At 49.1% G+C, this 15641-nt stretch overlaps 1 protein-coding gene across 2 annotated transcripts; it reads right to left on the bottom strand.

The window, feature by feature from the left end:
- Positions 1 to 2029: 2029 nt before the first annotated feature.
- LOC104326373 (regucalcin) lies at positions 2030 to 13886 on the bottom strand. Of its 2 annotated transcripts, none has more exons than XM_075427470.1 (7): positions 13784 to 13886; positions 12864 to 13028; positions 9509 to 9691; positions 8375 to 8590; positions 6760 to 6891; positions 3117 to 3271; positions 2030 to 2373 (listed from the first exon to the last, which is right to left on the bottom strand). In XM_075427470.1, exons 2-7 carry the CDS (start codon positions 13024 to 13026, stop codon positions 2323 to 2325), a joined length of 900 nt encoding a protein of 299 aa, XP_075283585.1. In that variant the 5' UTR covers positions 13027 to 13028; positions 13784 to 13886; the 3' UTR covers positions 2030 to 2322. The 2 variants fall into 2 exon arrangements, with proteins under 2 accessions (XP_075283585.1, XP_075283574.1); XM_075427459.1 differs by lacking the exon at positions 13784 to 13886 and adding an exon at positions 13151 to 13405.
- Positions 13887 to 15641: the final 1755 nt, after the last annotated feature.

The raw sequence follows: 15641 nt of genomic DNA, 5'->3' as shown, positions 1-15641 counted from the left end.
CGCTGTCCAAAAGTGACGCCAAGGCTTTTCCTCCTGTGGCTTCGCCCTTTTGTAGGAAGGGCCTGGTCCCTCCCCGCTGCTTGAGGTGGGAAGAACGGGAGCTCCCCGGGCAGACAGTGCTGCCTGCTTTTAATTCAGCAGAGCCACTTCACCAGCAGAGGATTACTTGAGTTTTCTCCAGCTTGGTTGGGAATAAATACACTTCACCTATGACTATAGATTTTGGTCACGAGGGTGAAGAAGCCCTTCAGGGCACAGCAGCTGCTTCTCCTGATACAGCCTTTCCTAGGACTGGGCTCTTGCTCAACCCTAATGAAAATCAGTGCAAGTCTTTGATCAAAGAGGGGAGCACCACTAATAAGCGAGGGATTAAACAAAAGGGAGGAAGCCTTCCTAATTGAGGGAACTGGCAACCGCTCAGCTGGGGGTTGCTGGATCCGGCGCTCCGTCATGGGACTCGAAGTCAAAACACGCCGGCAGCGCCTGTCTGGGCTCCTCGGGGCTGGGGCGCGGGGAGCAGCTACGGCCTCCGCACCGGAGGCTGGGGCCAGGCGCGCGCTCCAGGGCATTTCGGCAGCGCTAAAAACATGGCTGTCCTGGCAGAGGTGGCTCTTCCTGCTCCCGTGATGCCCGTGAAACCAGCGTGACGGAGCCCATATATTTTTATGGTAAAAGCCGGTGGCATTTATTCGTAAAATCTCTACAGCAGCTTATTTTACCTGCTCCTGCTCCCACTCACACAGACACGCGAGCCCCAGGCGTCTGCCCAGGGCCACCCAGGCACCGCACGGAGGAGGAGCAGCTCCAGGAGCCAAGTCCTCTCTCTGTCTCCTGGGTGCCTCTGGGCCGGCGGTGACAAGCCAGTCTCTGGCCAGATCTTTCACGCCCATACGAGCTGTTGCTGTTACCTTTCTAGCACAGCAACAACAAGAAGAAAAGGGATGGGTAGGTGCCCTCTACTGCGCTGGCAATGGCCCTGCTGCCATGGTGGCGGGGTGAGGGTGAGCGCAGGTACAAAACCCCACGGTGCAGGAACCTCTGCAACACGACCGTGGGACTAGAGGGAGCTTATCTGCGTTTATGGCTGCCTATTTTCCGCTGCATCTCGGAACGTCCATTAGCGATCAGCCACGGCAGCTCCACAGCACGGTTCCCGAGCTGCAGTTATCGCCGGGTTCATGACTTCAGCAAGATCAGAGTCCTAAATTTGCCACATTCACCGTCTCCCTCAACTCCAACACTTTCCCTCGGCCGTGGTTAGAGAGCCTCACACAGCAGGACAGGGACGGGAGCTGTTGCACCTGCAGGTGGAGGTGACAGACACGGGACCACACAACACACCGAGAACAAAGCCTGTTTAAAAGCCACCCGGGCTCCACCACAGTCGTTTCCGCACAGACAGGCCTGAAGTCACCAGCAAAAAGAGCCAGTCCAAGAATAAGCTTGCCATCTACAACAGGTGCTGCAAAGGAACAACAGTAAAACTTCCTTTCCCTGCATGTTCGGAGAAGCAGCGGCCATTTGGGCACGCAGGGCCCTCCTGCCTCCCTGGCTGCTCGGGGCGGTGGGTACAGCAGGAGGGACGCGCAGGTGCCGGCTTCTTCCAAACACAAACGGCCAGGAACGCCCGAGGCCTTCCTGTCATCACAGATCGTCCCAGAATGGGCTGAGATCTTCAGAGGATGGATAAAGAGAGGGTTCTGGATCCTAAAAGTTTGAGTTTATATTTAACAAAATGAGCAACATCATCACATGCACTGGGGAGAGATGGTGATCAGCTCCAACCGATCAGAGCTGATTTAAGCACAAGCACAGCTGAGGCCTTAGACACAGAGACAGGTATTAATGTTCCGGGTGTTTAGAAGATCATGGGATAAATGAAGTTCCAGTTAAAGCAGCGGTAAGACGACAAACGGGTATTTTTTGACGAACTTGGAAAATATGTAAAAGAGAGACATTACAAATAGTTTAATCGATATAGCATAAGTTGCAAATGAGACGGGAGAATGAACAATAAGAAGAAAAGATATCAAAACATACTGTTTAATCACAAAAGAATGCTACAATATTCAGTAGTTTATTAGAGTGAGAATCTTTTCAGCACAACAGAAAAAGCACCATCAGCTATTTAGAGTAATAAAGGGGGAACAAAAGATGAGTTTTAAAATATTCCATGTATTTCAGTAGTTTTTCATCCTTTCTTGATGAGATACTGTAACTGTGTTATGGTTTCAAAGCAAAAGATGCTGAAGACCAGAGTAACACCTTCCGACTTGTCTTGCTTGCGTCAGTTCTCTCTAATCCGTTCAGCAGAGAGCACATTTAACCTGCAAACGGATACGGTGGGACTCCTTTCACCCCTAGCCCAGTTATCTATTAAAAAAGAGACAGAAAAAAAAGAAACAATGCAATAATTCACCACTATCAGACACTTGCTTTTCTTTCACAACCAGACATGCTTCAATTTAGAAGAAGACCAAGTCCTCCAACTTGACCTCCTCCTCTATCTTGCACACAGCAGCTCTCCGCAGCCAGGAGCTTCAGCCTGTGCCCCTCCTCTGGAGCTCAGTCACCACGGGCCAGAGTCTGTTCCCCAAAAGCCTCTTCTCAGATACCACTAAGCCTTACTTCTGCAGTTCACCATGTCACCTTCGGTATACACATGTGTGGGAGAACAGGGCTTTGAACCACATCCCAACATGACAAATTTTCAATGAGATAATTTAGTTATAGCTAACTAGAAAGTAAATAAAAGCAGATGCTTTTATCTGCCATTGATTAATACACAGAAGTATTAACACATTCCTTCTGTAATACATAGAAAACTCAAACTGTGGTGGGAAGGGGAGAAGTAAAAAGAGGTGACGGCATAGAAAATTAGCAGTATCGGCATTGTTACAAATTCTAAACCCAAAAGTATTTTCAAATGTCTAAACACATTTAACTTTCTCTTCCTACAACAGGAACCAAAACCACGAACAGCAGCTTAACATATGTGACTGATGTTCTAACAATCACCCTCTTCCTGCTTCCCACCACTCCAGCTGGTTTGCTACCTGAAAAATGCAGGAGGGAAAAAATGGCCTTCCAAAACGACAGGAAAAAGTATCCTTCACCTTGAAAAGCCCGCCGGCCTGCGGTTGCCGTGAGAGCCACTCTTCATCCATCCCGTCTCTGGCAGAAGTCACATACATTTCTGAATAATCCTTTCCTCCGAAGCAGCAGGAAGTTGTCTTGTCAACAGGAAGTTTCACAGTCTGGAGTCTTTTTCCTGGAGAAAAACATGCACGCCGTTCCCGGTTTGTCTACTTACGGCAAGAGATTTAAACAAATTATTGCGAGTAACCGGTGTGGAGCCAGGTGTTCCACAAAAGCGGGTACCAGGGCAGGGGGAGGGCCCACGCCGCGTTTCATCACGCCGATGAGCACCGCGACAGGGAGAAACCAGACTTCTGCAAATTGCGTTGTTGACGATACATCATTTGACAGGTTTCAGCCTCAGTTATCACAAACAAATCCCTCTCCCATCCCAGCCTGCCCTCTAATTAAAGGCTGACATCCACAGCACAGACACCTGTGTATCTGAGCTCATTATCTAGGCTGCCCATGCGGTCAGTGGAAATGGGCTGTAATTCCTCCCTACAACAGGTCACATGAATTCACGCCCCAGACCTGATGACTTCTCTGCTTCTAACTACAAAGGGAGCCTGGAGCGAGCAGACCTCGTGCAGCTCTACCGAGGCGCACCTCGTCCTACACCTCTACTGCCTGCAGCTAAGGAAGATTAATTCCTAGAAGTTTTTTTTTCTGAAATTTCCACAGCCTTTCAGCTCAAGCTTGCATAAATAGGGATCATGGGACGCGTCTGAAGTTTACAAGAAACTAGTGCTACCATGAATAGTATTAGGCATTTATTATACCAACAAATAGCTACCATTCTCATGACAGTAGTAAACAGGTTGCCTCCAGCCTTAACCAGAAGGCTGTCGAGACACCTTACTGCAGACTTTTCTAAAACTCCTCCTAATTTGGGGCAGTAAGTGCTTATACTCATCATGCCTATTTTATTCACCTACTATTGAACTTCTCTTGCTTGAAAAATGCTAAAGCACACGAATCTCCTCACAAAAGATGTAATTTCCTTGGCCCCCCAATTGCATGTGCAAAGGGCTTGGTCCCCTTACAGTAACTAACTGTTCAGCGATGTGTTGAAATATCAGGAGAGTAATTTTGATGTTGGGAACCCTACAAGGAGAAAGAAAAAGTGGAAAATTTGGCCTGCTTAACATCTGTGAGAAGTTTTTGGTCAACTTCATGGTGGGGCACCATTTCCCAGGAGGTGCTTACCTTCCCTTTTACGTGCCCTAACACCTATTCCCTTGCCCAACAAACAATGCCTTGGCCCCTTGTAGCGCTGCAATGACAAAAGCACAGACCCGACAGCTCCACCCGCACCACAGCACTAAGTGGGGCACAGGCAAAAGCAGGGACACATTATTCAGCCACTGGCGCAGGCCTAGCACAATTCTGGCCCTCGTAGTTCAGTATGCTGCTCCCCAGAGACAGCCTGGCCTCTGTTTTGGTGTGGGAAGATGGCCGGGCTGTGCAAAATAACCTAGGACGCACCATATGGTGCAGGACTAAAGGACATTTGCTGATCCATTTTACTTGCCAGCATGGGTGTAAGCAGTACATCCAGAATACAGGACTGAGAGGCAATTGCCTTTCTTTCACCAAAAACCCTGACACGAGGGCTGGAGAATTTAAACTGTCTTTTAATCCCAAAATAAATGAAAGAAAATAGCAAGTGAGCAGTGGTGAAAGAGCCTCTTGCATGCAACAGCCAGGGAAGTTTCAGCACTTTGGGATTCCTGATGATGTATAGTAAGCTTATTTGGCACACACTTTGACCCACAATGGCCAAAGTAAAAATCAAAATCCAAGTTTAAAAAAAATATAAAAAAAAAATCAGTGTAATGGTGTTTAGATTGTCAGAGATCATTTGCATGTCTGTTTACCTGTTTTTTCCCTGAGAAGAGCAGATTTTTCAAAATATCTAGAAAATTGGGAGAGAAGAAATCCTGACTGTTGCCTGGGAGTGACAAGGATCAATATGAGCTCCAAGACAACGCTCCTGCCAACTGGCTCTAGCAGCACTAGGGAGGAGACCCCGACTGTACGTGTGGAGTGGTCTCGGGAGATAATGTCCTGGAAGATATTGTTTACAAAACTCTAGGATGAGCAATGTCTTCCTGGAGATGCAAGACAATCTGCACCTGCATGCTCTGAAATCCACCTGAAGTATTCATCTATGCTTGGTATCTGTAGAAGAAAGAAACTTAGCAGATCTTTTAGACCCTGTACAATCAAAGGATATAAAATACATTCGCTAGGAAGAACTGTAATATATTCAATTCCTAATTAAAGGACGTGATTGCATAAAACTAGCAGGTCACTAAGTGGCCAGAAGGTAAGACAAGACTTGGCAACACACAAGTTCCACATCCCTTTCGAGCCCTTTGCAAATCCAGCAGGATCAGCCACCACAGCCTTTCCCTGTGGCACACCCCGAATCCAAGGGCACCAGCTACCCAGGCTGAAGAAGCCTAGACCTGAAAAGCTGCTTCACCCTGAGCCTCGAAACCTTCACTTCACAAAAGATGCCAAACGAGTTTCCTCCTCCATTCCCTTAAAAAGGCAGTCCAAGCCTTGCTATCAGTGGAACCTGAAAATCCCTCACACGCTCTAGGTGAGCTCTTTATCAGTGGGTAACAGCTGGCTGACAGTCCTTCCAGCCACCCTTAATAACTACTGGGCATTAAAAGAGAGGCTTTCAGAGGTATCTTCAAACCTGTCTGGGTTGTCTCCTTAAATAGTTACAATCCACTCTGAAATCAGAAAATTGCAGGCTTTAGGTATTACCTTAAAATCATAGCGCAGGGAGGGCAGATAAGCAGGAGATATTCACAAAGAAGGTGGCTCTTTTTGACACGGACGCTTAACCTGTGAAAACTTCTTGCTACTGTTTGCTGTGGGTGCTGGGAGTTCCACACAGGCGAAGGGAGACAGAACAAGTTCACGGAAGAGAAATCCACTGGCAGCTACCGACACAGGGAAATCACATCCAGCTCTGAAAGAACCTGAGCTGAGCATAGTTGGAGGCTGGAAATGTGTTAGGGGTATGTACTCTGCGTTCCCTATTCCTACAATCTCCCTATGCTTATGGACACCATTCCCACTAGATTTCCCTTAAGAAAACACCTCCAAAAGGGAGAAGGAAGGGAAAACAAGTGAAGAAAGGAAGAAGGTGAGGACCAGTGAGGAAAAAGGTAAACAACAGCAACCCAAAGAGGAAAAATGGCAGAGTCCACTGCTCCAGGAGGGCATTCAAAGGGCTGGCGGAGGTCACCAAGGAGTGCTCTGCCCACTAGGGGAGGAGGATGTGGGACCAGAAAGAGGTCCCAGAGCTGCTGGTGAAACAATTCACCAGTATAATGGTAGTCTCCTCAGCAACTTTACCTTTTCCAACACAACAGAGGTTGGGAACAAAAGAGACTTATTTACCAAGCTAACTTTTGAGAGCGGAGACATATAATTCAAAAAAAAAAAAGGTAGTGTTGTAGAAAGAGCAGATACGCCATTTCTGTGAGGGGAAAAAACCATCTCTCATTCTTTGCTTTTGTTTCCTTTTTTAAAAAAAAAAAAACAACAAAACCAACAAAACCACAGAATTCCAGTCTAATCTTTGCAAGGACTTACCCGTCTCAGGGTCAAGACGAATCACCCTCCCACCATCATAACAAGCCACCCAGAGTTTGCCTTCTGTATCAATGCACATCCCATCAGGAATGCTTTCCTCTTTTTCCAGTTTGTATATACTCCTGCGGTTGCCTGCAGGGTAGAAAAACCACAACAAAACTGAGCGAGACAGTTGTTAAAATTTTTATCAGTCACAGCCCAGCAGAGTTATTTGTACTATTATTTTCAAAAGCTGCATTGAAGTCCCGAGTTCTTCGGTACGAAAGAAACAGATCGTGTCTGCTGCCCTGTTTGTTTCCCCGAGACAGTTGTTTCTCAGCGTGAAGGCCTGTGGATCAGTTTCTATCCATTGAAAGCATAATCCTTTTTTCTGGTGTTCTTCTCTAGTGTACCACTCATACTCCCTACTGACAACATTAAATGAATAACTGAATAAATTAATGTTATATATATTCAGAAAATTAATTACTTGTTCTAAAAGCAGTTTGGATCATTTCAAGAACGGGCTGCTTCCAGTCAGAGAACTGGAAACTTTTCAAACACATTGCTGGAACGTGCCAATAATCACTGTTTCAACACAAAACTGACCTTCAGATATATAAACTGAGAGTTTATATAAACACAGAGTTAGGAAAAGAGTCAACTTCAAAGGCTCACTGTCAACTTAAAGCAAACAACTCTATCTGAACTTTTATCCACTGTTATTAAAGAAAATTAAAACCAACTTTCCAACATTGTTTATTTTATGCTCTGACAACTTCAATGTTTCTCATATGTAGCAATATTTTTAATGAGTTTCCTTTGTGCTCCTGGGGATTGTCGGATTGCCCACAGAATGAGAGCGAGCCAGCGCGAGCGAGAGAGAGAGGAGAACACCCCATTTCGTAAAGAAAAATTAAATTGTAAGCCATAGCAGAGAGATATGGGTCAAGATGCTACACCTAAAATGACTTTACATTCACAGTTTTAAAACTAAATATCAAATTGACTGTGTTCTTCTAAAGCAAATACTGCAGTCTGTGTACTCAAAAGCAAATTATTAGTCCAAGCCACTGGAATTTTTCTTTTGCCCAAGCTTGTAGAAGCCCTTAAGGGATTGTTTTATTTTGTTTTAAATAAATGAAGGAAGAAGTTTTGAGTTACTGCTTTCCAGTTGTTGCTTAGCTCTGTCTGCAGAATCTTCATTTAAGAGCTCATATTTTAAAAAACAAAGCAGAGTCAAAAAAACTTAGAGAACTAGCAGAGGTTTTGCACAACACTGCAAGCTTTCTGTTAGCAGAAACAGGCAGCCACAGCAACGTAGCCATACAAGAAACACTTTGCCCTTTTTATACAAGGAAGATCAGATACACGTTGTGTTTAGTAACAGTAGTCCAAATTACTACTTAAACTCTGCCATGCAATTTAAACACTTTATAATATTACCAACAGCCTCTGAGCCAGGGGCCCACGCAGGCGCAGATGGATGTTAATACAGCTTCTGTTGTTTTGTTCAACAGAGGCTTCTGAAGAAGCGCTCCCAAAGTTCTGATCATCTCCGCATAACAACCAGAATGGAAACAAACATCACAATCTTTCGACACAAACGATTATTTTTGAATACAACGATTCATACCAATTTTTCCAGTTTGGATGTCATAATCAAAGGCATCCACTGAGTAGGACAAACTGTCAATGTAAAAGAAGGTTTTGTGATCCAGCGACCAGTCCAGCCCATTAGAAATGTCCACCTGATCAAAGTGCTTCACCACGGAGAGGTCGGGGAAGAGCGTATACAGAGAGCCCTGGTGTCTTTCCAGCACGGCAGGTCGAATCTCCTCAGCCATCGTACCTGTGCAGAGCCAAAGGGGAGAAAGCATGTTCAAGAGTGAACGGGGCAGCCCCTCGCTAGTATGACGACCCCACTGCCAACGCAGAAGCCAGCAGTGCGGAGGCTTCAGAAATTTGGGGAAGAAACCAAGTTAAAAGTGAAAGAGAAAGGTAGATTTCAAAAGTGCTTGCTTTCAGCAGATTGACAAACCACAGCCTATTTACTTTTTTGTTGAACTGTGGCAGAAATGGTTTGCAGCATGATTTCTGCAAAATGTTTCATTCAGTCATTCAAATATTAAAAAAGGTGGGGTCAGCATTTAACTTCCCACAAATCTTAACGTCTTGTGTAGCAGAGAGACTGGAAAAAAGCTTCCTCCTCTCTCAGAAGTCTTACTAAAAGCCTTTGCAAAACAAACCAGCTTTGTGGCTCGAAGTCGGCAGCTGAGACTGGCTCTTGAGAGGCTGGGTAAATGCAAGTTAAGGTAAGCCTGGGGACCCAGCTACGTGGCAGATACACAGAATGGTGTTTTAAAAACCAGTAAGCCAGGATCATGGGATCGCTGAGGCTGGAGGGCACCTCCGGAGATCACCTGGGCCCACCCCCTGCTCGGAGCAGGGCCAGCCAGAGGAGGTTGCTCAGGGCAGTGCTATTATCTCCAGCATCTCCACAGACGGAGACTCCGCAGCCTCTCTGCACAACCTGTTCCACTGCTCAGTCATCCTCAGTAAAAGAGTTTTCTTACGTTTAAACAGGATTTCCTGAATTTCAGTTTGTGCCCATTGCCTCTGGTCCTGTCACTGGGCACCACCGAGCAGAGTCTGGCTCCCTCCTCTTCACTCCCCCCTGCTCCCCATCAGGCGCATACACACACAGATAAAACCCCCGAGCCTTCTCTCCCCCAGGCTGAACAGTCACACAGAACTGCCTGCAGCATACCTGCGAAATACCTCCCCGCAGGATCCACCTTCCCGTCATTGAATCGGTTGTTTGGTTTATCCTTGTCCACGTGAGCAATGGTGGTTACCAGCTGCTCTTTCCATTTCAAAGCGGCAAACCTGGTTCCCAGGGTGATGACATAATCCCCAGATTTCCGGAGAGCTACAGAGCTCACGGGAGCGTCTACAAACAAGGCGAAATGGAAGAGAGGTATGTGCTCGGGAGAGACATTTCTGCCCACTTCAGACACACAAGCAGTCACACCGAACTCAGTGAGACCACAGGCAAGGGAAACAACCTACATTTCTACCAACAAAACTGATGTTTAAATACATAGAAATAGATTCTTTCATGCAAGGAAGGCATACTTCATGCATACAGAAAGCTGCTACAAAGAGAATCACCAGTTTGGGACATATAAACTCACAGAACTGAAGTATTACCACTGCTCCCAGGAGTGATAATCATTACCAGCACTTGGTTCTGCTAGGTGCTTTCAAAAAAAAAAAACAAAAAAACACCAAAAAAAACCACACAAAGGGGGACAGATTCAGGCATGTATGCTTTTTACAAGAGTTTACTGTGTGGGTTCCTCCCTCCCCAACGGAAAAATCAATTGCCACAAGATCTCTGGAGCAACTGTGTTTGTTTAGCCCAGCTCCTGGGTAAATCGGCCCTGCGTGGCGGTTCAGTCGTAACTCATGGAGACAGCGGGTATCTCCGCACTGGGGCAGGTCACGCTGGGCAGCAGAGCCACGCTGCGCACCACGCTCTGCTGTGCGGTTCAGACGTGCCTCCAGCAGCACCAGCTGCACGCCAAGGAGTGGCAGAGCACTTGGAAACAAGAGTTAAAGCAAAACGGAAAATTAGTAAATGCTCCATGGTTAGTTTATACTCATTTGAGCTATTATGCAGTAAAACCTCAATTGCAGGTTATTAGAAAGGAATTAGTAAAAAAACAAGAGAAATGAGTATGAAGACAGCGTTTCTGTAAAAGCCTACAATCAGACATAATATAAGTAACAATAATTTTAAACAGGGCAACAAAGTCTGAGATAATATGCATGGGACTAATCACCAACTTTCTAATTTAAAAAATAAAACATTTCTTGTATTTCTAGCTTTGCAGAGGTATAATTAGGTAATAGTTTCACACACGTAACTGCCCCAGGTACCACTGCTGCTCAGAGGAGCTGCTCCTTTCTGGCTACTCGCTCGCAGCTTGTGACGCCCCTTCCCTTCGCAGCCCCGGCAGCGGTACCGCCGTGCCAGAAATCCGCATGCTATTTGCCTCCAACACCCGAGATGCACACCTGATTGCACACTAAACCTCAGGCAGCTCCTTCGCCTCCAGCTGCTGAGGCTGCTGGGGGTCCGGGCTCATCTGTGCCAGGCGAGCGGGTGCCACGTCTCCTGCCCGTGCCAGCACAGAGGGCTAAGTCCCCTCGGCCACGCGTGGCACTTGCCAAAGGAAGCCATTTTGCTGCTCTTCCAATTGCCAGCAACCACGCCAATAAAAGCGCTTTTCTGCCTGAGCTGGCAGCAGGGGCTTCGCCAGCAGAGTGTGGGAACCCAGCTCTCCGCTCCCAGCTCGGGGAGCAGCCCCCAAGCACAGCAGTCCGCACACCCCTGCCTGCCTGTCCCTGGAGATGCTGCCCCCCCGGGTGCCCCTACAGCCACGAGCACAACCCCGTATTCCTGACAAAGCACCCCAGGGGAAAGGGGCGTATCTGGCCAGAGGGACAGGGACAGCCACCCTGCTGTTCACTGCACAAACACAGCCTGAGGGGGCACATCGGCCCTTGCACCCGACGCAGTCCACAGCCGCCCCAGGGGGCTTCGCTAAGCAGCATCCCCAGGAAAGTAGTTACTTGCAACACCATCTGACCCTGAACAGAAAGCTGACCACAAGGTCTCCCCCTCCGGGCACGGCTATGTACGTAGCGGTGTTCTCCCTGTGGAGCTGAAAAGGGCATTTCAAGCTGTTGCTAAGTGCGGGGTTGTTGCAATTCTCTGTAAGCTTCAGTAAGGAGTGATTTCTCTCTGCTGGACATCAACCTGCTATTTTAATCACATGGCACCCTTCGGGTGTTTGGAGTTCTTTTGTTTTTTTTAATCACAGTATTCCCAAAGGCACAGCTATTAACTATTTTATTACTGAACAGAGGAAACAGAAGTGGAAAAAAAAAATAAAAAAAGAGTAGCTACTTCAGCTACTATCCTTTCTACATCTCCAGAGAGGCCACAGGTAAAAGATTATACCTTTGAGAGCAGGTCCGAGTCGGGGAGGGAGGCAGGGAGATGCATGCTCCCTCAGCTAAGGTAACAGCAAGTAAGTTTGGGAAGCAATGTTTCCAAAATAAATATCATGCCTTCTCTCATCTAAAACTGGTAACTACAGTAATTGGATGGCCAGATAAGCCCAGATCAATTTATTGTGAATAATGTGAGCAGCTTATGGGTGGGCAAAAGCAAGTGGTTTTCACCAAGTGCCACTGATCATGAGAAAGTAATAAATCCAAGTACTTAAAGCATTTGAGGAGCTGTCTTCAAACAGACAAATATTTATGTTATCTCATCCAGAAGTAAATCTCATAGAATCATAGAAAGTTTTGGGTCGGAAGGGACCCCTAGAGGTCATCTAGTCCAACCCCCCCGCAGCAAGCAGGGACACCGCTAACTAGATCAGGTTGCTCAGAGCCCTGTCCAACCTGGTCTTGAATGTTTCCAGGGATGGGGCCTCCACTACCTCTCTGGGCAACCCGTTCCAGTGTTTCACCACCCTCATTGTAAAGAATTTCTTCCTTATCTGCAACTCTTTCTGAGAGTTGGCACATCTCTTCCTTTCTGGAATAAATACTTAAAGTATTGAGGCTCTAGCTAGCCATACAGCTACCTGAAAAAAAACCCATCTTCTTAAATTGTTATGGGAAATTTTCTTCTAATAAAGAAAACGTTATGGGCACAGCTCATGCAAATCAGTAACAAAACTCTCTCAGATATCAACAGCAGAACTTTACCTCTGGGACAAAGAGGGAGCAAGAGATTGGGCTGGGAACAACTTACAGGAAAGAGAAGTGGATCCAACATTACCCATGGTAATGATAAGAGAAGTCCTCAGGGCTAAGTCTGGCTGATACCTAGTGTCTGTGCACAGCACAAGCCCCAGTGTCCTCCTTGGCCCAGGAACGCCAGGTTTTAGGGATGGGTCTCCAGCAGGCGAGCCCCATGCAGCAGCTGGGGGCTGCAGCCGCCTCACCGTCAGGCGCCCTGCCCGCGTTCGGCAGGGACGCGGTGCTGAGCCAGCAGGCACAGCTCCCGCCTTCAGCAGAGCGTTTCGGGAGCCGCTCCTTACCCACGGCGATGGCCTCCACTTGCTTGGTGACCGCGCTCCAGCGGCACACCTTCCTCCCCGTGATGTCCACGCAGAGGAGCGCGCTCTCCTTCTCGTCCCAGACGGGCGACTCTCCAATCCCGTAGCCCTTGCTGGCGACGCACTCGATCTTCACGGATGCCATGCCTGTGGGGAAAACCACCCCGGTTTACGCACCGGTCAAGAGCAGCCGCGCACCGAAACCAGCCCCCGGCTCCGAGCGCCGAAACGCGGCCTTGGGGTGGGAAACCAGCGCTGAGGGGTGTCACCTGCGCAGGGGCACACAGCCTGCTTGGGCGGCCTGCACCGGCCGCCCGCTTCGGGCCAGCTACCGACTCCCATGCGCCCAGCAACGCCTGTGCGTCTGTCTGTCTCTGTGTGTGTCTGCGTGTGTGGTGCATCCGTCTGTCTCTGTGCATGTGTGTGTCTCTATGTGTGTCTATGTGTCTTTCTCCGTGCCTGCCTGTCTGACTGTCTCTGTGTCTGCCTGTCTCTGTCGGTCTGTCTCCGTGTCTGCCTGTCTGTCTGCCTCCATGCGCGTGTCTGTGTGCACCTGTCCCGTGTCCCGCCCCAAGCCTGCGGGGAGCGCGGCCCGCCCCAGCCCGCCAAATTTTGTTAAAAAATAAATTTTAAAAACAGGGGGGTGGGGGCGAGTGGGAAGTAACGCAAGACAGGAGAAAACCAACGGCGGGGTGCGGGCGGGAGGGCCCCTCGGCCGGTGGGCCCGCCCCCGCCCCGGCTCCTCAGGCGACGCTCCCGCCACCTCAGCGCACACGCGTGCCTGTCACACACACACACACACACACACACACCACACACCCACACACACCCACACACACCCACACCCACACACACAAAAAAAAAAAAAAAAGAGCCATCATAAAACGCCCGTCCGCCCCTACCTGTTTCCAGCAGCGCAGCCAGCAGCCCCGGCCTGCAGCCGCCGCCACTCTTATAGCGGGGAGGGGAGGTGGGAGGGGAGGGGAGGCGGCCGCGCTCCACCGGGCCCCCGGGCCAGCGGCCGGGCCTGGGGCGCCCTGGGCAGGGGCGGGGCGGGCTCCCGGCCGGGCCCCTCCTGCCCGCGGGGCGGCGGCGGCCATGTCGCCCTGCCCGCCGGGGACAGCTGGCAGCGGCTGGCCGAGGCGGCCGGCTCTCGGCCCGCCGGGAGCTGCGGGGGGGAAGATGGGGAGATGCTCCCCACCGCAGATGTCGTTCAGTCACCTTTTTTTTCCTCTTTTAGGGGTGTATTCGGAAAGTGCTTGGGCTTGGAGCCCTTACCAGCAAGTTTCATGCAGGCTTCCCTCAGCGGACTACTGATGTGATATTTATTAACTGGCTGGCACCTTACCCAAGTAGCTCGGCTTTTATTTTACAGGCTTGCCTGGCATTACTTCAGTAACTTCCATTTTCCCTTCCCGCCCCCTCCGTGGTGTCGTACAACAAGGAGCAGGGTTCCAACTCTGATCCCCGGTGAGCCAACCGTTACTGACTGCCAACACAGAAAACAAACATCCACGAATAAAAGTGCCAGAGCAGCTCTGTTTCTTTCGGACGTTTTTACAAGGAAAGAAGATCCAGAGGTCTAAAATTTGACAGTATGTGAAGAATTCATTGAGAGTGTGTAGGTAGAGTCAAACACAACTGTCACTTCTCACAAGGCTCGGCCACGTTTGCGGCTCTCCCGCAGCCCCGGCGCGCTGCGAGGCCAACCCAGCAGCTTACGGAACTGGGCGGCGGGAGGTGCTCACCCCCTCAACCCGCCCGGCCAGTCTCTCTGCTCCTCGCCGACTTTGGCATTTGCCAGCACGGTTTGGAGGCATGAAAACAAGCTGCGTGTCGACAAGCCTCGTGTTACAACACAAACTCGGGTCTCCTTCTGAAGTGCCAAGCATTTTGAACTTCGGTCTCTAGTTACACGGGACAGTACTCCCGCTTTGTCTTTTCTGTAATGGCTAATCCGGGCTCGCTGAAAGGTGAAGCAGGGGGGAATTCATGGGGGAAGCCTTCACGGAGAGCGTCAGCTGAGCTCTTCTGCCAGTATAAATTCGTCAGGGGAGCGAGGAGCACAGGAGATGGCTGCCGAAGGTGGCACTGCCATGGGGCTTCCCTACCGGGACCTTCCTGCTGCTGCATCGCAGGCACGATGTCTGCTCCACGGTCTTGAAATCCCAGTGACAGGGAGCACGTGTAGCACACTCTGTGGCCTCCAAAGGAGATGGCTGGTAGCCCAGTGTTCATTCCATGCGATAGGGCACACGGCATTCCTACTCCTCCTGCTTTGCAGGGAGCAGGGGAAAGGCAATCTTGTTATCACAGCCACTAAGAGCAGAAAGAGCAGATCTGCGACACAGGAGGTCTCGTCAGGTGAAGTCATAGCCCTCACCCAGCCTGCAGGTTCCTTGAGCTTGCCACAAGCCAAGAAGGGCTCAGCAGTTCTGGATGACATCCCAGTGTGCCACAGAGCTGGAAAAATCCCCCAGCCCTGTAAGGACTGCAGGCAAGAAGCAGCGCTGGACGATTTCAGGGGTTATAAAAAGAAATCGGCTTTTGCTTATGCTGGTTCCTGGAAGGTTGCGGTTGTTCTTCTCTCCTTCTATGAGCCTGACCTTGTCATTTCTTCATCTTTAGAGCCATCTGCATCTTTTTTCTTTCACCGTTAAGTCTTTTTGTTTTACTCCTATGTTATCCCCCCTCCTTCCTTGAAGGTGGGAGAGCTGTAGGCCTTATCCATGCCTGGTACAAAGTGCAAATGCCATGTAT

This window comes from Opisthocomus hoazin, chromosome 1 (assembly GCF_030867145.1).
Source record: "Opisthocomus hoazin isolate bOpiHoa1 chromosome 1, bOpiHoa1.hap1, whole genome shotgun sequence".
In the NCBI taxonomy this organism is placed as follows: Eukaryota; Metazoa; Chordata; class Aves; order Opisthocomiformes; family Opisthocomidae; genus Opisthocomus; species Opisthocomus hoazin.
Note: the sequence above shows the minus strand (reverse complement) of the source record. Positions and strands in the feature narration are given on the sequence as shown.

Bases quoted from the DNA above. Each gene is read 5' to 3' on its own strand.
- LOC104326373 (XM_075427459.1), bottom strand. From the start codon at position 13,223: ATGGGAGTCGGTAGCTGGCCCGAAGCGGGCGGCCGGTGCAGGCCGCCC. The intron at 13,029-13,150 runs GTGACACCCCTC...TTTTCCCCACAG, and splicing joins GGCTGTGTGCCCCTGCGCAG to GCATGGCATCCGTGAAGATC. The intron at 2,374-3,116 runs GTGAAGGATACT...CTTTTTTAATAG, and splicing joins AGGCCGGCGGGCTTTTCAAG to ATAACTGGGCTAGGGGTGAA.